Here is a 23,790-nt window from a genome sequence, read left to right on the forward strand (position 1 = left end):
AATTAAAATTGTAAGCGCGAGAGTTTACAAAAAATAAAAAAGACAACAGAAAAAATAAAAAAATAACCACCAAAATGTGGTCGTCTGTCAAATATGATTTGAGTTTTGGAGTGAAAATTTGACCTCATTTTCTCGTTGGTTTAATTTGTTTTTGGTTTTTTTCACATGATGATGATGATGGGCCAGCCGGCACCAGGTCATCCAGTATGGGCAGCCTCATCCCCCGCGCTTTTCATGCAAACAAAAGCCGTTACAACAAGTTGGGCAATAGACGACATCGCTGGATGGACACACGGACAACCATCACCATCACTGACCAGGCCCAAGCTGTGACTTCTTTCGACACAGCTTATGACATATTGTCGCTTTCCCCCGCTCCCCCTCCCCCCTTGCGACGCGCTTCTTCCACCAACCAGTCCAATAACTCTAGGTATTTGGGGCACGCATTGGTCGGTCGGCGTCGCGCCACATGATTTTCGGTAGGCCAGACCAACCAAAAAAAAAAATATTGCCGAAAAAAAAAATCGGCAAATTCATTGCATGAAACTTAACTGGTTTGGCTTTACATATGTAGTTACTGTTTTTGTTGTAGTCTTTTCTGTTTTTGTTTATATACCTACTATATATATTTGTTGTTGTTGTCTTTTAGCCCCTTCTTGTCGTTTGGTCGTGTCAGTTTGCTTATCGCTCTTTTGGTCGCCTTTTTAGTGTCGTTATAAATGAATAATTGCAAGCGCTTTTAAAAATAGGTCGATACATCGATGGAATCCATCGATCGATTCAAGATTTCCCTTTACCTCGATGTGTAATCAATTTAAATAAATTATAATTACTCACGCGCCTTAACAAAAAAGAGAAAAAACGACCGAGTGAAAAGGACAGTCTTGCATCTGGATCCTTGACTAAAAAACAGCCAACAAACAGCTGCTTATAATTTATAATGAAAGCCTTTTATGGTCAACAGTACATACCTGAAAAGAGAAGAAAAGAAAACAGTTATCGTAAATTATTTTTAATTCAACAAAAGTTATATAAAAATTGCAAGCACTGAGAATATTGTCAACTGATCTACTAAGAAATGTGAAAAGTATTTATCTTGATTAACTAATTTAATAGCTGTCAAATGTTCACGCATCTAAACAGAGGAAATTTTCCAATAGAAAATTAGAAATCGTACAAATTTTTATTGGGGAAACTCGCTTTCGATTGCAGTTAAAATGCACAAAAATTCAAGTAAATTTTGTTTTGAGAGACTGGTGAAGTGGAAAATGTGAAAATACCGAATCGACTTTGTTTATGCCCAACCGGGCAACACAAGGGTTAAAGGAGGCGGAAGCTTTCACCTCGCGCCGCTCTCCCGATGGTGCCCATCGCTCTCCCCACGAAAGAACTCCCCACACTTCGCTCCAAGCGGGGCTTGGTGCCCTGCTCTTAATTAAGCTAGTTTTAGTGTCAAACTTACAAGTGAATAAAAAAGAACATTGAAGTGAGATTGCTGCAGTGCCCAATTTCTTGAAGGAAGACATTTTAAGGAAAAAATTCATTTAGCTGCCTACTTAGGAAATTCAACCCCCCTACGAATACATTTGGTCCTTCGAGCCGGATACTAAGATCCTCTCGAACCACTAGCATCGGTGGAATTTCATCCATATTTCAAGCTAAGTAATTTTTTTGCAAATTATAGGTATATGAGTACATGTACATGCCTCCAGCATCCGTACCCATACTCACATACATATAATTGTTGCCATTGATTCTCCTAATCCAAGTAAAAATTACTTTCGCGCAAATTTTTCCTCCTCAAAGGAGAGAAAATTTTGGTCCCCAAATTTTCATACATATATATGTGTCCAGTACATAAGGCGCCATATTGGTTCGCCCACTTCAAGTTTTTTCCTCGCACTTTGGCATATATAGGCCAAGTATATAAGGCGCCATATTTTATTTGCCTATTTCCAATATATATTTTTTCGCAATTTCAAAAAAATATTAACACATATGTATGTATGCAGTGAATCAAACCTACGAAAAAAGTGATCTCCTACATATAAGATATATATGTATATGCAAGCAGAGTGTGTGAATGTGACAAAAATTACAAACATATCCAGTGCTACATTAAATCCAAAAATAAAGGTTTTGTGCAAATACAGTCCACTCCTGGGAAAAGTGTGCGCGCAGTGAAAGGTGGTTTTCAACGAAGAGAAGAAAATTTTCAATACAAATAATAAAGATTTTTAAAAAAAAAAAACGAAAGTGAACCACCCTCTCACATATAAAAGCCACACTTAGACATTTCTGGTGACCAGACACCCTATAAAGTTGGGGGCATATCGGTTAGACACAGCAAAAGAAATCATATTAAAAAAAAAAAAAAAAAAAAACATTAATTTATATAAAGAAATCCGATCCATTCACACCTCTGCATATCGCCATTCCATATTTTCATATTTAAAAAAAAAAGAAAAAAGAGAAAAAGAAATTTTTAAATACATATATATATACTCCAACATTTTACATATCCATACACATACATATATATACATATTTTTCCATACATAAAATTTTACATATATATATACATATCCATACACATACATATATATACATATTTTTCCATACATAAAATTTTACATATATATATTCATATCCATATACATATACATATTTTTTCCATACATAAAATTTTACATATTGATTCCCATATACATATCCATACATACATACATTCCACAAAATTTCTAATTTTTTCGCACACAAATATATTTTTCCACCACCGCGAACAAATCCCGCTATCCCTTGCAGCCTATATACATACATACATACGAGCATACATAAGTACCGCTTAACTGCAGTATACCAGCACAGCTGCAAGCTCATGTGCCAAAGACCGGCACAAAGCAAACGACCAAAAGTAGCTGTGCTGTATACCCTAGGTTGGCAGGCACTTTGTGGGGTATATAGGTTGAAGGGTCACGTTGAGGAAAAAATCGAATAATATTTAATTGGTAAAAATTTGTGTTCCGCGTTTTTGTTTATTCTATTCCCACGCGTTCCAAGTCGTATTTTTTGGAGTTATATTTCAATTCCAAAATATTCCCACGTGTTCCAAGTCGTATTTTTGGAGTTATATTTCAATTCCAAAGTATTCCCACGTATTCCAAGTCGTATTTTTGGAGTTATATTTCAATTCCAAAATATTCCCACGTGCTCCAAGTCGTATTTTTGGAGTTACATTTCAAGTCCAAAATATTCCCACGTATTCCAAGTCGTATTTTTGGAGTTACATTTCAAGTCCAAAATATTCCCACGTGTTCCAAGTCGTATTTTTTGGAGTTATATTTCAATTCCAAAGTATTCCCACGTGTTCCAAGTCGTATCTTTGGAGTTAGATTCCAATTCCAAAGTGTTTCCAAGCGTTTCAAGTCGTATCTTTGGTTCTATTGCAATTCCAAAGTATTCCCACACGTTCCAAGTCGCATCTTTGGAGTTATATTGCAATTCCAAAGTATTCCCACACGTTCCAAGTCGTATCTTTGGAGTTAGATTCCAATTACAAGGTGTTTCCAAGCGTTTCAAGTCTTATCTTTGGTTCGATTTCAATTCCAAAGTGTTTCCACCCGCTCCAAGTCGCATCTTTGTAGTTATATTTGAATTCCAAGGTGTTCCAAGCCGTTCCTAGGGTTTTTTGGCAGTGTTCCAAGTCATTCCAAACGTACCAGCTCGTTTTCTGGTTTTTTTTCAATCTATTTCAAGGCGTTTCAAAGCCGTTCTTCAAGTGGTTTGGTAGTGTTCCAGTTTTTCCCAAACGTTCCAGTTCGTCTTTTTGGCTAATTTTCAAGCCGTGCCAAGCCAGCTCACCACTTTATAACCGCCACTCTCTGGGGTTATGAGCACGAGCCCGTCAAAAGACGAGAAAGCAGCTGAGAACACTGCAGCCCCGAGCAAATCCTCAATTGCTGCTCCAGGTCAGCGCCAGAGGAGTACCAGCCCTACTACTCCTCCTTCCCGAGCATTTCAGACCCTCTCTAGTCCACTAACTCTCAAGTCCGCACCATCGAGCACGACCTTTCAGCAAGCCACGTCAGAGCCACGACGAGCAAGCCAAAAAGAGGTCAAATCATTGGTACCACTTCCACAGATTTTGGTAACCGCCCCAAGAGTCACTCGGTCCGAGACCAAAAGGGTTTTAGCTGCTTCCACCATGGCTTTGAAGAAGTTTGGTTCCATTTGCGATAAACTAAGTCAGTTTGAAGTCGACAACCACGTCACGTCACTGTCCGAGGTCAGCGTATTTACGCTCCAAGTCCGTCGTGATCGAGTTCAAGCGTTGTGGGAGAAGGTCGAGCAGGAATATGAGAAATGCGAGGCACTCATAGATGGTAAAGACGATAACTCTGAAGATTTAGCCATCCAAGCTAAATATGACAAATGCTATCAAGTTTACGAGCGATGCACGGCTCGATTAAACGAGCTTATCCATGAAAGGTCTGCTCCGACTCCTCCGAACCGTCATGCGCCTACCTCTGCACCAGCAGAACGAGGCTGTCGATTGCCACCCATTGACACAGAAGTCTTTACGGGAGATTATTTAAAATGGCCCACGTTCCGTGACTTGTTTACAGCCATCTACATAAGCGATTCGCGAATTTCCCCTGTTGAAAAGCTGTACCATCTCCTAGCGAAAACGAGGGGTGAAGCCAACCTCATTGTAGCAAAATTCCCGCTTACAAATGATGGTTTTGAAACGGCATGGAATGCACTTAAACAGCGTTTCGAAAATAAGCGACTTATCGTGAACAGCCAATTCCGAGCACTTCTTGACCTGCCTCAAATTTCCCATGAGTCCGGAAAAGCATTACAGGATCATCAGAATGCTCTGCAGGCATCCATTCGCGCTTTTGAGCACTGTGGCCTGCCAGTAACCACTTGGGGAGGCATGTTCGTATTTTTCTGTTCCATCAAATTGCCAAAGAATACCCTTTCATTATGGGAGCAATCTCTGGGAGACAAGACTGCCATTCCAGAGTGGCAAATGATGGACGATTTCCTCACTGAGCGGTTCCGTACGCTCGAAGCGGTGGAAAATACAACTGCAATGGCTATTTCGGTTCCCACATCGAAACCTCCACGAAATCCGATTCCAGCCACCCGAAAGGCTAATACATTTGAAGCCAAGGTGACCACCAAACCAAAATCCTGTGATCTCTGTATGAAGGAGAATCACCCGGTGCGTCGATGTCCCCGCTTCCTTCAGATGACGGTGCCAGAGAGGGTGGCATACATAAAGAAAAAGTCCCTTTGTCTGAACTGTTTCGCAAGAGGACATCAAGTAAAAGATTGTCCGAGTCAGCACAATTGCTTCACGTGCAAGGGGCGTCACAATACGCTCTTGCACAAGGACGCCCGACCGGAGAATAATCCAACGTCGGTCCCAGCTCAGCCCAGTTCGCACAATATTGTCCGGACTTACTTTACCTCTGAGGCAAGGTCCTCACGAGATAAGTTGCTAGGTACAGCGATCGTGGACCTTTGGCACAAGGGCACTACTTATGCTTCACGGGCGCTATTAGACCCGGCTTCTGAAGCCAATTTCATATCCGAAAGAATGTTCCGACTCATGAAGTTACCATTCCAAACTGTCAGGGCCGAAGTGACAGGCATTAACGGAAAGGTCAATAGAACCTTGAAGGTCTGTCACATAAGCATTCGGTCATCGCATGGACCTCCAGTCCAGATCGAGATAGAAGCGTTTGTCTTGTCCCAAGTTGCTGATGATTTGCCGTCATGTACGATAGCCCAAGCCACACTGGAAGGAATGCCCAATATTCCTCTAGCCGACCCCTCCTTCAGATTAAAGGCAAAGATCGATCTACTCCTTGGCATTGATGTAATACCAGCGGTGACTCTTTCCGGCATCCAGACCGAAGTGTGCGGATCTTTAATGGCTCAAGAGACGAGATTCGGTTGGGTCATTTCAGGCCCGTTGCAAGGGGTCCCCGTCAGTTCATGTGCCGCGTTCACCACGAGGGTCGCAGTTAGCAGAGAGGAGGGACTTGAAACTCTTCTCACAAGGTTTTGGGAGGTGGAGGATCTACCGGGCAAACCGGTAGAAGATTCTGACTCTGTTTGCGAGGTCAATTTCCAGAAGACCACAAGAAGAGATGTTGCGGGGAGATATACGGTCTCACTTCCGTTTCGAGATCCAACCAACATCAACCTTGGTCATTCCAGACCAGGGGCATTGGCTCAGTTCCTAAAAAACGAAAGCCGACTCCTTAAAAATATTCCGGCAAAAACTGAGTATGACGCCGTCATCCAAGAATATTTGGACTTGGGCCACATGCGTCAGGTTCCATTTGACGGCACTAATAACAATTTTTATTTGCCACACCATGCGGTTTTCAAGCCCGACAGCACCACAACAAAGGTACGGGTAGTTTTTAACGCCTCTAGCAAGTCCACCAACGGAGTAAGTCTCAACGACATACTTTACCCTGGTCCGGTACTTCAGTCCGATCTCACTACTCAGATTCTCAAGTGGCGTTTTTTCCGAGTAGTTTTCAATGCCGACATCACAAAAATGTACCGCCAAATTATGGTCGATCCAATCCACACGCCATTTCAGAGGATCCTGTTCCGAAATAAAGAGGGGCAACTTGGTGATTACGAGCTGAATACCGTCACGTTTGGCATTAACTGTGCTCCGTTCTTAGCCATCCGAGTACTTCAGCAACTCGCAAGTGATGTACAATCCAAATTTCCTTTGGCTAGCGATATTATCAAGTCCTATATGTATGTCGATGATGTCCTGGCAGGGGCTCATAATGAAACAACGGCAATCGCAATGGTCAATGAACTTCAAGACGCTCTTGGTTCAGCTGGCTTTCCCTTGCGCAAGTGGACATCGAATGTGAAGAGCGTGCTCAGTTGTATTCCAAAGAGTCATTTACTGAATGCTGATTTCCTCGACATCGAAGAGGCCAGCACAGCGAAAACACTGGGAATCCGATGGAAAGCGACTACGGATGAGTTTTATTTTGTCATCTCACCCCAAGATGTCAAGTCAGCTTATACTAAGCGAGAAGTCCTCGGGCAGATCGCCAAGCTATTCGATCCCGCTGGCTGGCTGGCTCCCTTTGTGATTCAAGCCAAGGTGTTTATGCAAGAGCTCTGGTTACAAGAGCTAGGGTGGGATGATCAATTGCCCAGTGAACTCCATCACAGGTGGCAGGATTTTACAAAGAGCTACTCCTTCCTTGACCAGATCCGAATTCCACGATGGGTTCTTCATGACCCAAATTCCGACATCCAATTCCATTGTTTTTGCGATGCGTCACAGCGGGCTTATGGTGCCGCAATTTACGTGCGCGTTAGCAATGACCAAGGCATATCATGCTGCCTTCTTGCAGCGAAATCTAGAGTCGCCCCGGTTAAAACGGTTTCATTGCCCCGCCTTGAATTATGCGGAGCTACACTTTTAGCGGAACTGGCAGCTGCAGTTCTTCCGCAACTTCCAGTTGATAATGCGGAGGCTTTTTATTGGTCAGATTCCACCGTCGTACTGTCGTGGTTAAACAAGCCACCCTGCACATGGACAACGTTTGTCGCAAATCGGGTAGCAAAGATTGTGACGGCAACAAATGACGCCCCATGGAATCACGTTCGTTCAGAGGACAACCCAGCAGATCTCCCTAGCCGCGGCCTGAGTGCGCAGGAATTGGTACACAAGGATTTGTGGTGGCACGGCCCACCATGGCTACGGGAACCACAAGAGTCCTGGCAGCGAGCGACACCACTCCCACTAGACACTGCCTTGGAGAAGCGGGTAGTGAAGGTCCACGTCGCGATCGCTAAGCCAGCCAACGAGATATTATCTCGTTTTTCCAATCTGGCACGTGCCTTACGAGTGATAGCATATGTGATCCGTTTCGGCAGAAGGTGTCGTAAACTGCCAAACGATTACTCCGGGGAGGTGACCTCTAGCGAGATCAATCAAGTACTCCAGGCGTTGATCCGAGTCACTCAGCGTGATTACTTTCCGACGGAACATCGGTGTCTACAGCAGAAGAAATCTCTGCCCACGTCTAGCACCATTCTCAATTTGAATCCTTTCATTGACGCATCAGGTGTGATCCGAGCATGTGGGCGCGTGCAACAAGCAGCGGCCCTTAGTTACGATGAGCGTAACCCCATTCTGTTGCCAGTAGTAAGTCCGTTGTCCCGGCTGTTGGTGCTTTTCACGCATCAGATCTCTCTCCATGGGGGCAGCCAACTGGTAGTCCGTCTCATCCGACAGAGATACTGGATTCCAAGACTGCGGAATCTAGTAAAATCGGTGGTCAATTCATGCAAAGTCTGTGTGATTTATAAAAGAAGGCTGCAATCACAGCTAATGGGCACCCTTCCGGCCCAGCGAACTACTTTCGCACGTCCTTTCACGACCACCGGTATAGATTTTGCAGGTCCTTTCGACATCAAGAGTTTCACCGGCCGCGCTTGCCGCATATCAAAGGGATATGTGTGTGTCTTTGTTTGCTTTTCCACCAAAGCCATTCACCTTGAGGCAACTTCGGATTTGAGTACCGAAGCATTTCTGGCAGCATTCGCTCGCTTTGTATCGAGGCGAGGGTGTCCCCAGCAAGTGCAGTCCGACAACGGGAAAAACTTCGTAGGTGCATCCAGAGTGCTTGAAAAAGATTTCCTAAATTCTACCCAGCAGAAAATATTATCCCACTACAGCCATCAGAATCTGTCCTGGCATTTCATCCCTCCCGGGGCACCACACATGGGAGGGTTGTGGGAGGCTGGAGTTAAGAGTTTTAAAACTCTGTTCTACAAGGCCACTTCCAACCAAAGGTATACTTTTGAAGAGTTCTCTACGCTGCTGGCTAAGGTAGAGGCGTGTTTGAACTCGCGGCCGATTTCTCCTATGTCTGAAGACCCCACCGACTCTTTAGCTTTGACCCCAGGCCATTTCCTAGTTGGCGGTCCATTGCTATCCGTGACGGAACCTGAAATCAAGGATCAGGTACCGTCTATCATTAACCGGTGGCAGCGTCTGAAGGCCGTGAGTCAGCATTTCTGCACCCGATGGAAAGACGAGTATCTGAAGGAGCTACATAAGCGCAATAAGTGGCGATTCCCTTCTAAAAATCTTGAAGTGGGCGATCTGGTGGTACTCAAAGACGACAATCTTCCATTTAATGAATGGCGTCTCGGGCGAATCCACCAGACACACCCTGGCAGTGACGGCAATGTCCGCGTCGTCGAACTGCTTACCGCTCGCGGTATTGTGAAGCGTCCCGTCGCAAAGTTGATCTTTCTTCCTCCAGAAGAAAGAATTCAAACCCATTACGTAAAACTACAGTAGCGTCCAGCACTTGGTCCTTCCTCCCAAGGAAGAAGGGCCGAGCTGCCAGTAGTAATATGTGTTTTATCGTCCTACATTAATCCGCTTTCTTCATTATTTGTCCCGGCAGCTTCCTGATATTCGTCAACCTAGATCCCGTTTCCATGGCTCCGAGACCGCGTTCAGTACAGGCATCGAAAGAGGAGCGCAGATGTTCGCGAGGAACTGAGTCCTTCCGTTGCCGAGTCTGTCGCGGAATCCATCCTCTGAAGCGATGCCGTCGCTTCCTGCGGCTGAACGTGGAGAAGAGGATGAGGGCAGTGCTGGCGAATAAGTACTGCGCCAATTGCCTGGCCCACCAACATTCCGGAGGAAGCTGCTTAAGCGGTGATAAGTGCCGAATCTGTGAGGAGGATCACCACACGCTGCTTCACTTCCATGAACAGCCACGTCGACGCACTCCAAGCTCCGTCGTACGCCGAGTCACCCCCGAGTCCTCCAGACGAAGGGTCGCGCCAACGCCAGCCTCCGATCCGAAACTGACCTTGACCACACTGCTGCAGCACCGCAATCCGCATCTGATGCCCACGGCGATGGTGCGCATTGAGACGGAGGGAAAAACCTTCGACGTGAAGGCCCTGGTGGACCCTTGTTCTGCGGTATCGTCGATGGCGACGTCATTGGCCACGGCCTTCAAGTTGACAGCCGTCAATATAGGGGCAGAGAAAGCGGTGGCAGCAGTGATCCGGTCCCCAATCAGTGAAGGATGGCGATTGGAGGCGATCCTGAAGGTGGTCGATGGCTTGTGCTGCCGCACTCCAAGCGCTCCGGTGGACCCACAGATCGCCAAAAAGTTTGAGGGCATCGTCCTGGCGGATGAGACGTTCTACCGACCGTCGTCAGTGTCTCTGGTCCTGGGCGCGGATGTGATCACGGAGGTCATGCTAGAAGGGAGTCTACCTGGGGTTGGCGGGCGGCCGATTGCGATGCGCACAGTTTTTGGCTGGACCCTGTCCGGAGCGTGCCATTAAACTGCCTGGGTCTTGCACTCCTGCAAGGGGGGGAGCATGTTTATGCCCAACCGGGCAACACAAGGGTTAAAGGAGGCGGAAGCTTTCACCTCGCGCCGCTCTCCCGATGGTGCCCATCGCTCTCCCCACGAAAGAACTCCCCACACTTCGCTCCAAGCGGGGCTTGGTGCCCTGCTCTTAATTAAGCTAGTTTTAGTGTCAAACTTACAAGTGAATAAAAAAGAACATTGAAGTGAGATTGCTGCAGTGCCCAATTTCTTGAAGGAAGACATTTTAAGGAAAAAATTCATTTAGCTGCCTACTTAGGAAATTCAACCCCCCTACGAATACAGACTTCATTCCGGACATTCAACCTTAATGCGTGTAACATAAGCTCAATACAAGGAGTTTATATTTATATGGATTTATTTTGCTAATACATTTATAAATTCTCAAGATCTTTTTTAGTTGTATAAAAATCACAATTTAAATGATTGAATTTCTTATTTAATTATAGGAGACTTTCTCTGTGGTTATGGCAAGAAAAGAAAAAGAAGAAAAAGAATGTAGAAATAAAGAAATATATTAAAAGTAATGATATTATTTACAACCACATGTATCTTAAAACTACATATATACAAATAACCAACATGGCGTATGCGTAATGTGCCTATATTTGTATTTCTATCCACTTCTACATATCCCCAAAAATCATTAACATCGGACCCAATCATATGCTCAATTTGGTTCAATTCCCTTTTGATTTGGCTTTGCCAATCTTTGTTGATTTGAAAAGCTTATGGGCTAGATAAAGAAATGGTTTCTCAAAATTATAACTCAATTTGACCGAAAGGTCGTAATATTGTACACTATCTTTGCGTTGAAAAATCGTGTTTTTCGCTTCAACAATTCTATTCTTAAGATCCACCTTATTGCCTTATTGTATGATCCACAAATCGTATCAAGTCACGACGCGAGGTCTCTTCTTATGAGTAATTTGTGCGGTAAAGTTTAACATTATAATGCCGAATTGGACCGTGAGTGGTGTGAAATGTTAATGGATTCACTTCCACATCTATTGCGGCTATGTATTTTCGCTGGGACAAAAGTTGTTTAACCAGTTGGTGGACCATCGCCAAAAAGCACACACTTGAATGTGACTAACCCTAATGTTCATTCATCCTGGATATGAAGAGTTATTGATAAATTATCTATAAATGTTGAAAATAACTCTATTCTATTTCAAAGGATAAAATTTTGAGTTTTTAATGGTCTTAATTTCATTTCTCATCTACCATTGAAAGTTTCGAGCTATACATAACATAAATCAAAACTCTGATCGGTAAGTTCTGATTTGGAATAAAAGTTAATGATACATTTCTCATGGGGAGAACATAAAATAAAGTGTTTTTAATAAAATGTGTTTTTTTTTTCTCTAATGAAATATCCCATATACATAAATCCATCAATTTTTGGTTTTATTTGTGTGTTCATCATTTCAATTCGCCTCTTGGCTTAAGCTCATAAAAAAGATGATAACAAAAAGTGAAAAAACCAGAGAGGGAGAGAGACATAGTACATAACGAAACATTTTCAAATCAACAATAAATATGAAATCATTTTGTGACGCTATTCACGACATGCCAAAGTGAAATTAGCCCAAAGTTGAAATCCATTTAGAAATCTACATGAAGTCAAATATGTAAAAGGTAAAGGTAAAAAAAAAAGACCTACTATACATACACACAGCCAGTCAGTCAGTCCATCAGTCAGTCAGTCAGTCCGTCTGACTTTCAGTCAAGCAACGATATTAATCCCTTCATAAATCAATGGCAATGGCCGTCATGTCAAATTTGACAGAGTCCACAGATACGACGAATGGGGGGAGAGAGAGAGCCCATCGAGGAGTAGATATTTTGTTGCGGGAGTGGGGAAGCCGCCATCCGTCCAGTGTTGGGTATTTGTCATTGGGTCTACTCAAACACAAACATGCTTACCTACGGCTTGACGGCTATGTCGTCTTTTGTCATGTGCGAGTTTTAGGGCGTAACGGCTTCCACATGTGATCTCATGATGTGATTTTTTATACCTTTTTTATTATGCCGTCGACAATTAGACACACGCACCCAAGAGAAGATTAGCTTGAGCATAAAGCATTATTATGGGGTAAGATATTCTAAATCCTATACTAAAATGGTCAATAAAAGACGTCAAGGGGAATCAATAACATCATTTGCTTAAACGGCTTTATGAGATACCCTATTTTAAATGTTAGTATTTAAGCCTTTAAAGGAATTTGACTCGATAGAATAGCGACTTTTGATATAGGATTTGAGAGGATTTCTTTGCAGAATTGTAAAATTTATTAACACTTATGGACCAAAGTCTTTCTTCCTATGCCAAGGATTAGAAATTCAATTTGTTGTGTTCTTGAAAATCGAGAGAATATCTTTTTGTGGCCTTAAATCATAGACTTATCCCTTTAACTTAATGTCAAATAAAGCATCTGCTTATAAGAAGAACTTATACATCTAATGATCTTGTCAAGATTATACTCGAAACTCTTTCTAAACTACAGGGTATTACCTTTTCAACTAGAAATTTAAATGAATACCAAACCAGAAACAATTTTGGAATATCATGAGATTCTCCAACTCGTTTCAAATAGCACCAAAAATAAATTCACAAGTAGAGACAATAAATACGCACGCATAATGGCCAAATGGAGGACGGACGGGCCAGTTGAAGGCAATGCCCAATGTTGAGACTGGGGCTGCTGCTGCTGCTGTTGCTCTCTGTGACGAGTTCGTAGAGTTTCACGGCCAGAAACTCGGCCCCACCAGCCCAGACCCAGACCTGATCATAGGCATAGTGAAAAGCTTGTCGGCCTGTGAAGTACTATTATTGTTGTTGTTGTTGTTGTTGCTATTGCTGTTGCTATTCACACAAATTTCACGCCAACTTTGCGGCCAACAACAACAACAGAAACAACTACAATTTTGCGCTGCCGTTGTATGGCCTTTGAAAATTGTTTTTCGCTCTGCTTGGCAACAGCTCAGCAGCAGAAGCAGCAGAAGCAGCCCGTCACTCAGTCAGTCAGTCAGTCAATTGAAAGCCGGAGAGCATGGGGAAAAGCATGCGTACATAACATACATAAATTGAAAAGAAAAACTATGACGAAATTATTTATGTATCTAAATATTGACAGGCAATATTGAAACAATGATTTAGGACTAGGCTAAAAGCCAATTGGTTATGGGAATTTGGGTATACACAATCAAATATATGTTAAACATATAAAAGCAAACATTAGATAGTATTGTTTTAGTTATTAATTAGCAAAGGCTTTTGATATATGTATTTCTGATAGTTTATAATAAGCACAACTTTGCATGCTTCGAATGGTAAAGAATGTTACTTTTCTTATTGAAGATACTTTTTCTAATGTTTTAAATGAAAGTAAATAAATTTTAATGTATTCTCTTATGAATTCTTAATTACAAATATCTATTTTATTAATCTTGTCAACTTTTTTTATTTAATTGGATTTATATTAACTATATATGGCATAGAAAATCAAAGGAGGAAATGTTCGTTTGGTTTGGTTTCCTTAAAGTTTCATATATTCTTTTACTTCACATACTGAAAACCATCCAGTTTGTTAGGCACTTTCACTTCAATAATCTAATTTCCAATGGAGGTCAATCAAAAAACGAAATAAGAACACAAATTATTCATTTCAGGATATTTCCAATTTCCAATTATATAAAAGAGGTTTCAATAAAAAATTCAAGTAACTTAAATAATTCAACGTATATTTGTTTATCGATTTGATAAATTTTCACTTTTTTCATAACTAGTTTAAAGCAAAGTTTTGGGACATATTTTATCAACTTACTGATTACTTATTTATAATTCCGTGTCATTTTACTTCTTTTATAGTTAAGTGTGTTAAGCAGTGTCTAACTGACTAATTGTGCTTTTAAATTTCAACCCTGTTGAAATCAAACTGAACTTTGATGCACTTTACGATATAGAGCGACTGGACACACATTGAACTGTCTACTGTAAGTAAACCAAACAATAGGTTTGATGCCATGAACTTTACTAGCACCTGGAAGTGCTTTGGTCATAAATAGAGGCCAACATGAGGCAAGAAAACTTCCATTAGTGGAACAAATGCTAACGAGATACTGGCATGATCTTCTTTATTTTGTCTCCTCTTTTTTTTTCCTCTCCCCAATGACAAAATCAATATTGCCTTTGGCCGAAAAGGATGAAAAGGAAAATGTTTGCCACAATGAGCAAAATTCACATGGTAAGCTTGACCTAAAGTTTGCTTTGCCAACCTTTTTCCAAATGGGGAAAACTGCAATCAATACTGGAGGGAAAATGTATTTAGCTTTGTTGTAGTTCCAAAATAAAAAATTCTTTTCACCTAGGGAAATTTCTTTGTGCTGTGTGTGTGTGTGTGTGTGTGTGTGTGTGTGCGTGTTCATAAATATGTATCTTAGAGATACAATTTTGTTTGAAAGCTTTCTTTGGCCGGTTGGGTAGACAGCCGACTGGGTATTGTTTCAGCTCATAAACTATTACATAAAAAATTGAAAGCAAACCTTATGGATAGAAGTAAAAGAGAGTCAGTAAGAGAGAGAGGTAGAGAGAAACCAAAAATGAAAGAAAAAGTCAGGAGGAGAGCAACAACAGACAACAGAAAAACCAGTAACAAAAATTTGTTTAAAGGAGAAATCATTAAAAAGTTGTGCAGTGGAAAAGCTGGCCAAAGCGAATGGCATCAGCAGGAGAGGGTGGTTGTGTGTGTGTGTGTGTGTGTGAATTATGCGGTGATATGCCTTGGCTATATCAACCTAAGCGAGCTAAACCAACTACAACAACAACAACAACAAACTATAGTGTTCAATTGAGCTCGAGTTATGTTTATGACAGTTGTCAGGCTATTGTTGTTGCTTTTGTCGTTTCAGTTTTCGTTGCTGCTGCTTTCCAATTTTGTCCAAGTGTGTGTGTGTGTGTGTATGTGTTGGCCAAATGCAAATTTGTGCAACGATGCGTTTTGCCAGCGTTTATAGCCGCGTGAAAGTCACTAACACAACAACAAAAACGAAACAAAATTTAAGGTAATAATAAATGCCACAACAGACAAAAAGTTAGGCCTTTTGCTACTTGGAGATGATGTTGATGGGCCATGGATACAATACAAAAATGTCTGTTCAATATATAATTTGAAAAGAAAAGCAGCAGCAGCACGGACACTGACACTGACTGACTGCATGAGTGAGAGAGAGATTATAGTAATAGCTACTTATTTATTTAAATAAAAGATGATTTCAATCTTGTAAAGTTGAGCACATATTTTAAGTAATTGTGATAATTGCATATGAAACTGTTCTTCCTAGTAATCGTTTTACCTATTTGGCGTCCCTAGACCTTAATAATGATCAATCATATCACTAATTACTACTAATTACTAATTACTATTTTTACCATTTTAGTTTTCTATAAGGTGCTCTTCGAACATTTTTAATATTCCAATAAATTAACTTATCAATAATTAAAATGACTTCAAACTCTGAATGATTGGCTAAAAAGGAACTACATATTTGTCTATTTGTAATGGACCTGAAAAATCAAAAAATTATATATATTTTTTCATATTCTAAATATATTTTATGCCTATGATTAAAAGTCATCTACCAGCCTTCTTTTTTTTTGCAACTCAACTGTATCAATTTTCATCCTTTTTATATTTCTTATACATTTTCCACTAATCCTTGGAAAACTTAATGGAAAACATTATGCAAACTTTATGCTCTAAGCTGGTAAGAGCTATTTCTTATTAATTTAACACATGAACTCAATGTTAAATCAAAATGAACTCTTATTAAGTTAAGGAATGTATTAAGGAATTATTAAAATAATTGATTCATTTCATTCGACCTACATACACAAATGACTCTTTCTCACACATTCTCACACTTCAATTCCAATGAGACAAACAAGTGACCTGATTTACATCTTAATTCCACATTTGAAACATAATTGTTATGAGAATCTAAATTTGTTCTGATAAATGTAATGCATTACACCCACTTACAATTCAATTTGACAAATCAATTGGGGATTGATGGAATGTATTGCAAGAGATTGTGTCCAAGTGGTTTACATTCTCCAATCGTTTGCCCTCTCTATTAGAGTGCGCAAATGTGTTTGCTGCTCTTGAAACATTCCACAAATCAATTGGCTACTTTAAGTCAATTCAATTCCCTTTGAGCTAAATGGATTCATTATAAATTAATTATTAATTTCACTAAAACCAAAAGGGCCATTCCCATAATACAACACAACTAATCGATAATCAATCAATGCTAGTTAATCAAACAATATTATTAATTTGTTGTGCCTTTGGTTGCCCTGCGGTCTGCGGTGTTTGGCCTATACGAATGATAGGTGTAACATGGTTACGCCCATTTTCTCACAAAAAGCGAAATTCAAATGTGACCAAAAGTTAGTCAGGCGCAAAAAAAATATGATGTTATATGGTGGGAAGGGGGCCCAGGCGTTATCAATTCATTGTGATTCGTTGTGAGTTATGCATGAGGGCCTAAACAAAATACAAACTTTCTCAAAAGTTTGCCCATAGGCATAAGTTTTAGGAGTCAATGGGCGTGGTCTGTACAGCTACTTCATTTTTTAGTAGGCGCCATATAATCATGTAAGAAATGTGTTATTTTATTTTCTACAATTGTAAGACCAAATTGTTCAAAGCTTTATATAAATTGGTGCTAAAATATTGTTAAAATTATCTGTAAGTTTTTGTAGTTTTTTTTGTGTTTTCTTTGATTTTGAAGTTGTTAAACTTTTGTTTTATTTCTCGTTTTTGGCCTTTTTTATGGTACGCTCACGTAGCGTAAAATGTGTGCATTTTAATGATCTAAATTATGGTTACTTTATTGCGTTATTAATAACATTTTGATTGCATCACGTACACACGCATTGGAAGTTCAGTTTTTTGTATTTTTTGGGTAGTTTTTTAACTCAGGGGTCTTTCTTGTCATCGATGGTCGCTTCTTTGCTTCCATGTATTGTGTGCGTAGCTCACGTTCCGATGCCCAAGACATGGAAATGGGCATGAAAATGGGTGCAAGGTGGTATATATATGGCTTGTACATATGTACATGACAATATTACAAACATACAGACATATGTTTCTACATAAGGCTGTCTCCTCCTTGGTTCCATTGAAGGGCAAAGAAACAACAACAAGCAACAAAAATAAAGAAAAAAAAGAGTTTCATTTTGCAAGAAGAAATCGTGCTGTGCTCCATAGCCTTGCCCGACGACAGCTGCCCCTCAGAGTCACAGACCCAAACCCAAACCCATCCCCATCCCTCAGAGCACGACCGAATACAACAGTTTTTGACTTGCCCCTGCTATGCCTTGGCTTCCAATTGGTTTGGTTTGGTTTTGGTTCGGCTCGGCTTGGTTTTGACTTGACTTGGCTTGGCTTGGGTGTCGTCTTATCAATTTTGTCTGCTTTCGAGTGCCGTTTTCAGTTAATTTTCCGTTTCTGTTATTGAATTTTTACAACTGCCCCCAGAAGTGGGTCAAAGATACACAGAAATCCAACGATGCCGCAACAGACAGAGACAGAGTCAAACAGACAGACATTATTCGTATTATTATAAAGAAAGAGAGCGGCGGTAATTTAACATTCATTATGTGGCATAATTGGAACATTTTGTATGCGATGTTATTTTGCTTTTCGGCATGCTAAAGGAGCAGAAGCTGTAGCTGGCTGCTCTTTATGTATGTGGAAAAATAATTTGGCAATGAGATTTTAATGCAACTGAAATGAATTTGCAAATTGATGTTAAATTAGTAACAGAAAGTGTTATATATATACTTGCTAATTCTTTCCAGTGATTGAAACTCATCTCAATTTATAGTGAACAGAACTAAAGGTTAGTATTTTAACTGAACTCTAACGTTAAATTCTGAACCATTACTGGGATTTATAGAGCGGATATTATTAATCAAATGAAATCCTAGATCATCCGTTGTCATATCAGAGATAGTTTAGATAAACTATCCCCTGAGAGTTGATCTTCTAATTATACTTGGGTTATTACAGAAAACAATGAAGAGCAAAGGAAGTCCTTAAGCCATGTATACGGATTAGTAGAACTTCCTAAGAAATAGTTAAAGTTAATTGAGCTTGCTCTCCCTGCTTTGAATTAACCTTGGCTACATTAATCCACCAGTTGACTTGACTAGTTAAACAAAAGAAAACCTTAATTCATGACAAGTTGACTAGACTGATTGATGAATATCCTGTGAGTGAGTGGTTTGTGTATTCTTTCTCTTTAGCAGGGTATCTCAGGGTCGTTGACAAGCTACATCTTATGGGGTAGTCTCTTCGTTTCTTCAACAATTTTAACACACGTTGTGGCAATTTAAAAGCCGGAACTCAGGCAACCGGCTAGCCAGTGATACCCAAGTTCAGAACATTTGCTCAACTCTTGATGAACAAGTTGAGAGAGAACAAGTTGAACAAGACAACTATATAGATATCTATATATTAAGGCACCTATATAAAGGTATTAAGAGAGTGAGAGAGAGAGCATATAAGTTGGACAACAAAGGAAAAGTGGTGGATCAAAAAGAGGGTGGTGCTGCGTCTACTACTAAATGCGACACGCTACAAAAAAGGTAGAAGGTATTGGTAGCTTCTGCTGCTGCTAAGGTAGGAAGTTTCATGGCACGGGGCACGCCACATGACTGAGAAAACGTGCAAAAAAGTAAAACCAATAGGGAGCGCAAGAACGAGATAGATAGCAAGCAATCATTTCCATAGTTAAAGTCAACCTTGGAAGTTATTTTCAAGGTGTGCGCGCGTCAAACGGAAGAGGTGGAGGCAACAACAACTACAAAAAAACAGAGTAGATAAAGAAGAAGAAAACAGAATCTACCTCTGTGTATATAAGATATACACACACACACACACACACACTCGGAACATAATTTATGGGCAAACATGCGTTGAATGTTGTCGACATGCAAACTTTTCAAGATACTTTTCTACAATATGACAATGACGATGATACTCAAGAGAGAGAGCCAACTTCTATTAAAGCAGACAAGGGTGTGCCCCCTCCTTAGATGAAAGGAACAGGAAAATATACAACAAAAGAGAGAGAGGGAGAGAAAGATTATATTCTTCATTGACATTAGTTTATGCTTATTGCAAAATTTTTGGCATTTATTTGAATACTTTTCCCATATTATCTGCTTCTTTTGTGTGTGTGTGTGTGTGTTGGCCATAAATATTGGCAGCAATCCTTCTCTTTTAATTTCTTTGCTTCTATTTTTCTTTGTGTTTGTGTTTGTGTCGCTTTTTTTTTTCTTTATTGTTTTAACGAACTCAGGTTGTTTTGACCATGAACCCATCAAAAGTTTCAAATGGCTTACGTTTTATTTTATTTTTTTTTTTTTCGTAGGGGGTTTCTGTTTCTGGGCAATGCCTTTGCCATAGAATACAGTCTCGGGGCTGTAGTTTTTATTTTTCTTGTATATATATTTGCTTCGTCTTCGTTTTTTTTTCGGTTTCTTTGCTGTCTTCATGTTTATTTAAATGGGCGGACTATTTGAACTTATTTGACTCTTTTTCCAACGTTTTTTTTTCTTCACAATACCCTGTATAACAAGTACAGAACAAGGGAGTATCTATATATAAATTTAATTTCAAGCTGATAACACTAGAAATTTGAATTTTTTTAAGAATTTTATATATCGCAAAGTGTTTAAAATCTATAATAAGTTAGAAACTTAAGTTAAATGTTATCTGTGAGAAACTTATCTGAAAAAATCTCAAGGCATTTGCATATTTATCAAAAGTATTTCAAAACTTTTTGCCCATCCATAACAAATATTGAAATATTAGATTAAAACAATTCAAATAGGTCTAAAATGAAACTTAAAATTGAACTAGGGTATCTCTAGTTTGTTCCATCAACTCTGCCTTGGTTTATATATATTGAAATTTGTCATAATTTCGTGGGTTAGACGGCATAATTAACGAGCTCTGGCTATTGACCGTTGGTGTTTGTTTGTTTGTGAGTTTGTATGCGTAGTAATTATATACGTTAGAAGTCTAACACACACACACACACACACACACTAGATATGCAGGTAGGTGTCTCTGGTCTGATCTGATCGGGGGGCATTAAACGTTTGACGGAGCTTCTCAAGGTTTAGGGCGTTTGCCTTTTTATTTTTGGCTTGCTTCGAGGCCTTTTTCTGCAGGCCAAGCCACAAACGTATTGACTCGAGGCAACACACACACACACACACACAAAATAATATCTCTACCTAACCTAAAGTGATGGTCATTAATATGAAATAAGTCGGGAATTAGCGAACAATCATTTTTTTTCTTTCTTCTACTTCTTCGTTTTGCTTTGTAATCTTTTTAAGGCACTAAACAAAAAGGGCAAATCATTATGGTTATTAAGTGGTAGAAATTTGCATAAATTCTGAGACATAAATTATAAATTTTGATGTGCACAACCAACCAAAAAATCAACGATTCACACAAAGAAGGCTATTTAAAGTGAGTTAATGTGCGTCAAGAGGTCTTCATAGCGATTAATTTAAACATGAGCCCTGAGTTGAAGTTCATATACTGGTTTAATTGATTCATTTTCAAGTTCTTTTTAATTTATTTACATTCGCTGTGGAATCTATTTTCAACTAGAAGAAGTAAATAAATGTTGATGAGAAAAATATCTGTTTAGACAGAGAAATCTACCTTGAAATTTGAAACCTAAAGAAGGCTAACTCATGGAAGGGGTTTCGGGTGATATTAACACAAAATTAAAGAGTTATCAAATGAAAATTAAACATAATGATAGATTCAGTGTGAAATAGAACACAGAACCCTTTGTAACTTAACAAAGATGGTCTTTTTATGGTCCCTCTCTCCTTAGTCAGTCGGTTTAACATATTTAGGTCGTTGTGTGTGAGACGACCTTGAATTTTCTCATTTAGTGATGGCATAATGGAAGTCTTGACAACGCCTAATGACGACATCCTTTGGACTAATGAGCTCACAAACACAAGCACTTTTAATGCTTCCGTTAAATTTCCATGACAGGAATCGGCATTGAATGTTTGTATAGCCTTGATTCCATTTCCATATACACTTATATATATAATTTTGTTATAATTATTGATTACTTAATAGAAAAGCAAGAATCCATTGCCATTAAATGATAAGTAATCAGCAACAACAAAACAAAATGATTGATGATTAAAATTTGGTTGCTTCAGTAATTTTAAACCATCGTTTCTAGGCATAAACAATCGATTTAATGTTAGATAATTGTAAAGTACGTAATAAAAGGACTTAAAGTGATAACATTTTGATTCAAGGTCTCATCATTTGGAAGACTAAATACTGATTCTAACAAGTTAATATGTTATCTAGTCAATCTATCTATATTTTCTGCCAGAGAATTCTTTTTTCCTTTTATCAATAGTAAATATATCGTAGAAGTTTCTTTTGATGTTCTTTTTGTATTTTCATAATAAAACTTTTCCTCCAAAAACCAAATCCCATAAGAAACTGAAGCATTATTTTCTCTTTTCTTGTTGTTTTCTTTCTTATTTCATGTACTCACTCTCTCAATGAAACGTTTTGTAGGTACACAGCAATTGTATAATATATGATATATGATGTACATACCTGAAATGACAAGAGTTAAAGGATTTAAATTTCGATTAATAAAAAAAAAACGTCTCAACAACATGTAAAATGAAATATTTAACAACATAAATAACAATATTGAACAATAAGTCTTCAACAGTTTTGCGTGATAAAGATCGTATGGTGTATTGTTTAATTTTTGATGTTTTTTCTGTGTAGTCCCTCAAGTTTTTGGGCTCAACAAAGGGCAGCAAGGAAGGGGGCAAGATCTTTTGAATGACAGAGAACAACTGTGTGATGACAATGACTGAGAGAAAAAGAAGTAGAAGGAGGAGGAGGCAAATAAGGAGACAAAGGAGTCGGCAGCAACAGCAGCAGGGAGAGATTCAAGTGGATGAAGGAGAAGGCAACGGTATCGGAATCACAACCGCATCAAGTCAAATAAAGTCAATTGAAGTTGCGCGTTGCACATACAATGGACACTTGGATAAATGGGCACCAACTGTGTGTGTGTGTGTGTGTGGATGAAAAATTAAATAAAAGCGCAGACAGCAGCAGCTACAACAACAACTACAACAACGATGATGATGATGATGAAGGCGGCTGCAAAAAGCAGATCAACATAAAATGAAAATAAATCAAAACCTTTAAAAAAAAAAAAAAGAAAAAATCGTAAAAATTTTGCATAAAAAGCAACGGAACCAAAGCTACAACTACTATAAAAATGAGGGGGGGTAGGCAAAAAGGGGAGTCTCTTTTTTTTTTAAGTAAAAAGTCGGTCGTTGGCGATGCCGAATGAAACTTTTCACCATTTTGCATAACAATTTGTATCTCTCAGTGGAGCGCGTTAAAGTAATACAACAACAACGACAACAACAATGAAGGGTCCCAACTTTCGACTCGTTGCTCAACTTTAAATTTTGTGTGAGGGACAGCCAAACACATCCCAGACAGAGGCTATAAAAAAAGGGATTCAGGGGAATGAAGAGGGGGAGGCAGCTCTGGACTGACTACACACAAGGGTATGTAACTGAAAGACAGACCGAACGACAGACAGACAGAGGCAAGAGGCAACGATTCTGTTTACTGCAGATGCAAAACTGAACAACTTACAAACTGAGATACATATAATACTTATACATATATATATATATATAAAAGTAGGTATGTGAAAAGTGGGAGATGTGTGTGTGTGTGTGTGTGTGTGTGTGTGTGTTGAAGACTACCTCGGAGAGACTCAATGAAATTAACTCAAACTGTCGACAGTCAAAGAAGGAACGTACAAACGAACGAAACGAAAGAGATTCTTAACTTCCACACCACCTTCTATACTCCTCATCCTCCATCTCCTTTCTTTCTCCCCCGCATCGTCTACATATTCCCCAGTCTTGGGGTGCAGCACTCAAGTTTCAATTTAAATGCAACTGACATTAAATTTACTACTTTGCCACTCTGTGTACCCCCGAAAAAAAGAGACCCAAACGCAACTACTGTACACAATCGAGAATTGGGAGCAAGAAGAGAGACAGAGACTGAGACTGAAACTGGGATTGAGATCTGAGCAAGAGACACACTGTGTGGGCAATACGGAGCAGCAAAGCGGTGCAATGAATTGCGGTGCGGTGGAACTGCAGAGGTGTCTCTCTGCCTCTGTCCGTGGTTCGTTTCGGTTTTCGTTCCGCAATCTGAAATTGAAGTCGGGTTTT

General features: G+C 39.7%; 2 protein-coding genes across 2 annotated transcripts in view; one reads left to right on the forward strand and one right to left on the reverse strand.

Moving 5' to 3' along the window:
• LOC6649478 (protein roadkill) overlaps window positions 1–23,790 on the reverse strand; it is a 71,542-nt gene that overhangs the window by 28,462 nt on the left and 19,290 nt on the right. The gene's annotated exons all lie outside the window — the stretch shown is intronic.
• On the forward strand, window positions 1,436–10,456 carry LOC124459700. The gene is made up of 2 exons (XM_047009236.1): window positions 1,436–1,662; window positions 9,483–10,456. Exon 2 carries the CDS (start codon window positions 9,517–9,519, stop codon window positions 10,381–10,383), a length of 867 nt encoding a protein of 288 aa, XP_046865192.1. The 5' UTR covers window positions 1,436–1,662; window positions 9,483–9,516; the 3' UTR covers window positions 10,384–10,456.

The sequence above is a fragment of the Drosophila willistoni genome, chromosome 3R (genome assembly GCF_018902025.1).
Source record: "Drosophila willistoni isolate 14030-0811.24 chromosome 3R, UCI_dwil_1.1, whole genome shotgun sequence".
NCBI lineage: Eukaryota > Metazoa > Arthropoda > Insecta > Diptera > Drosophilidae > Drosophila > Drosophila willistoni.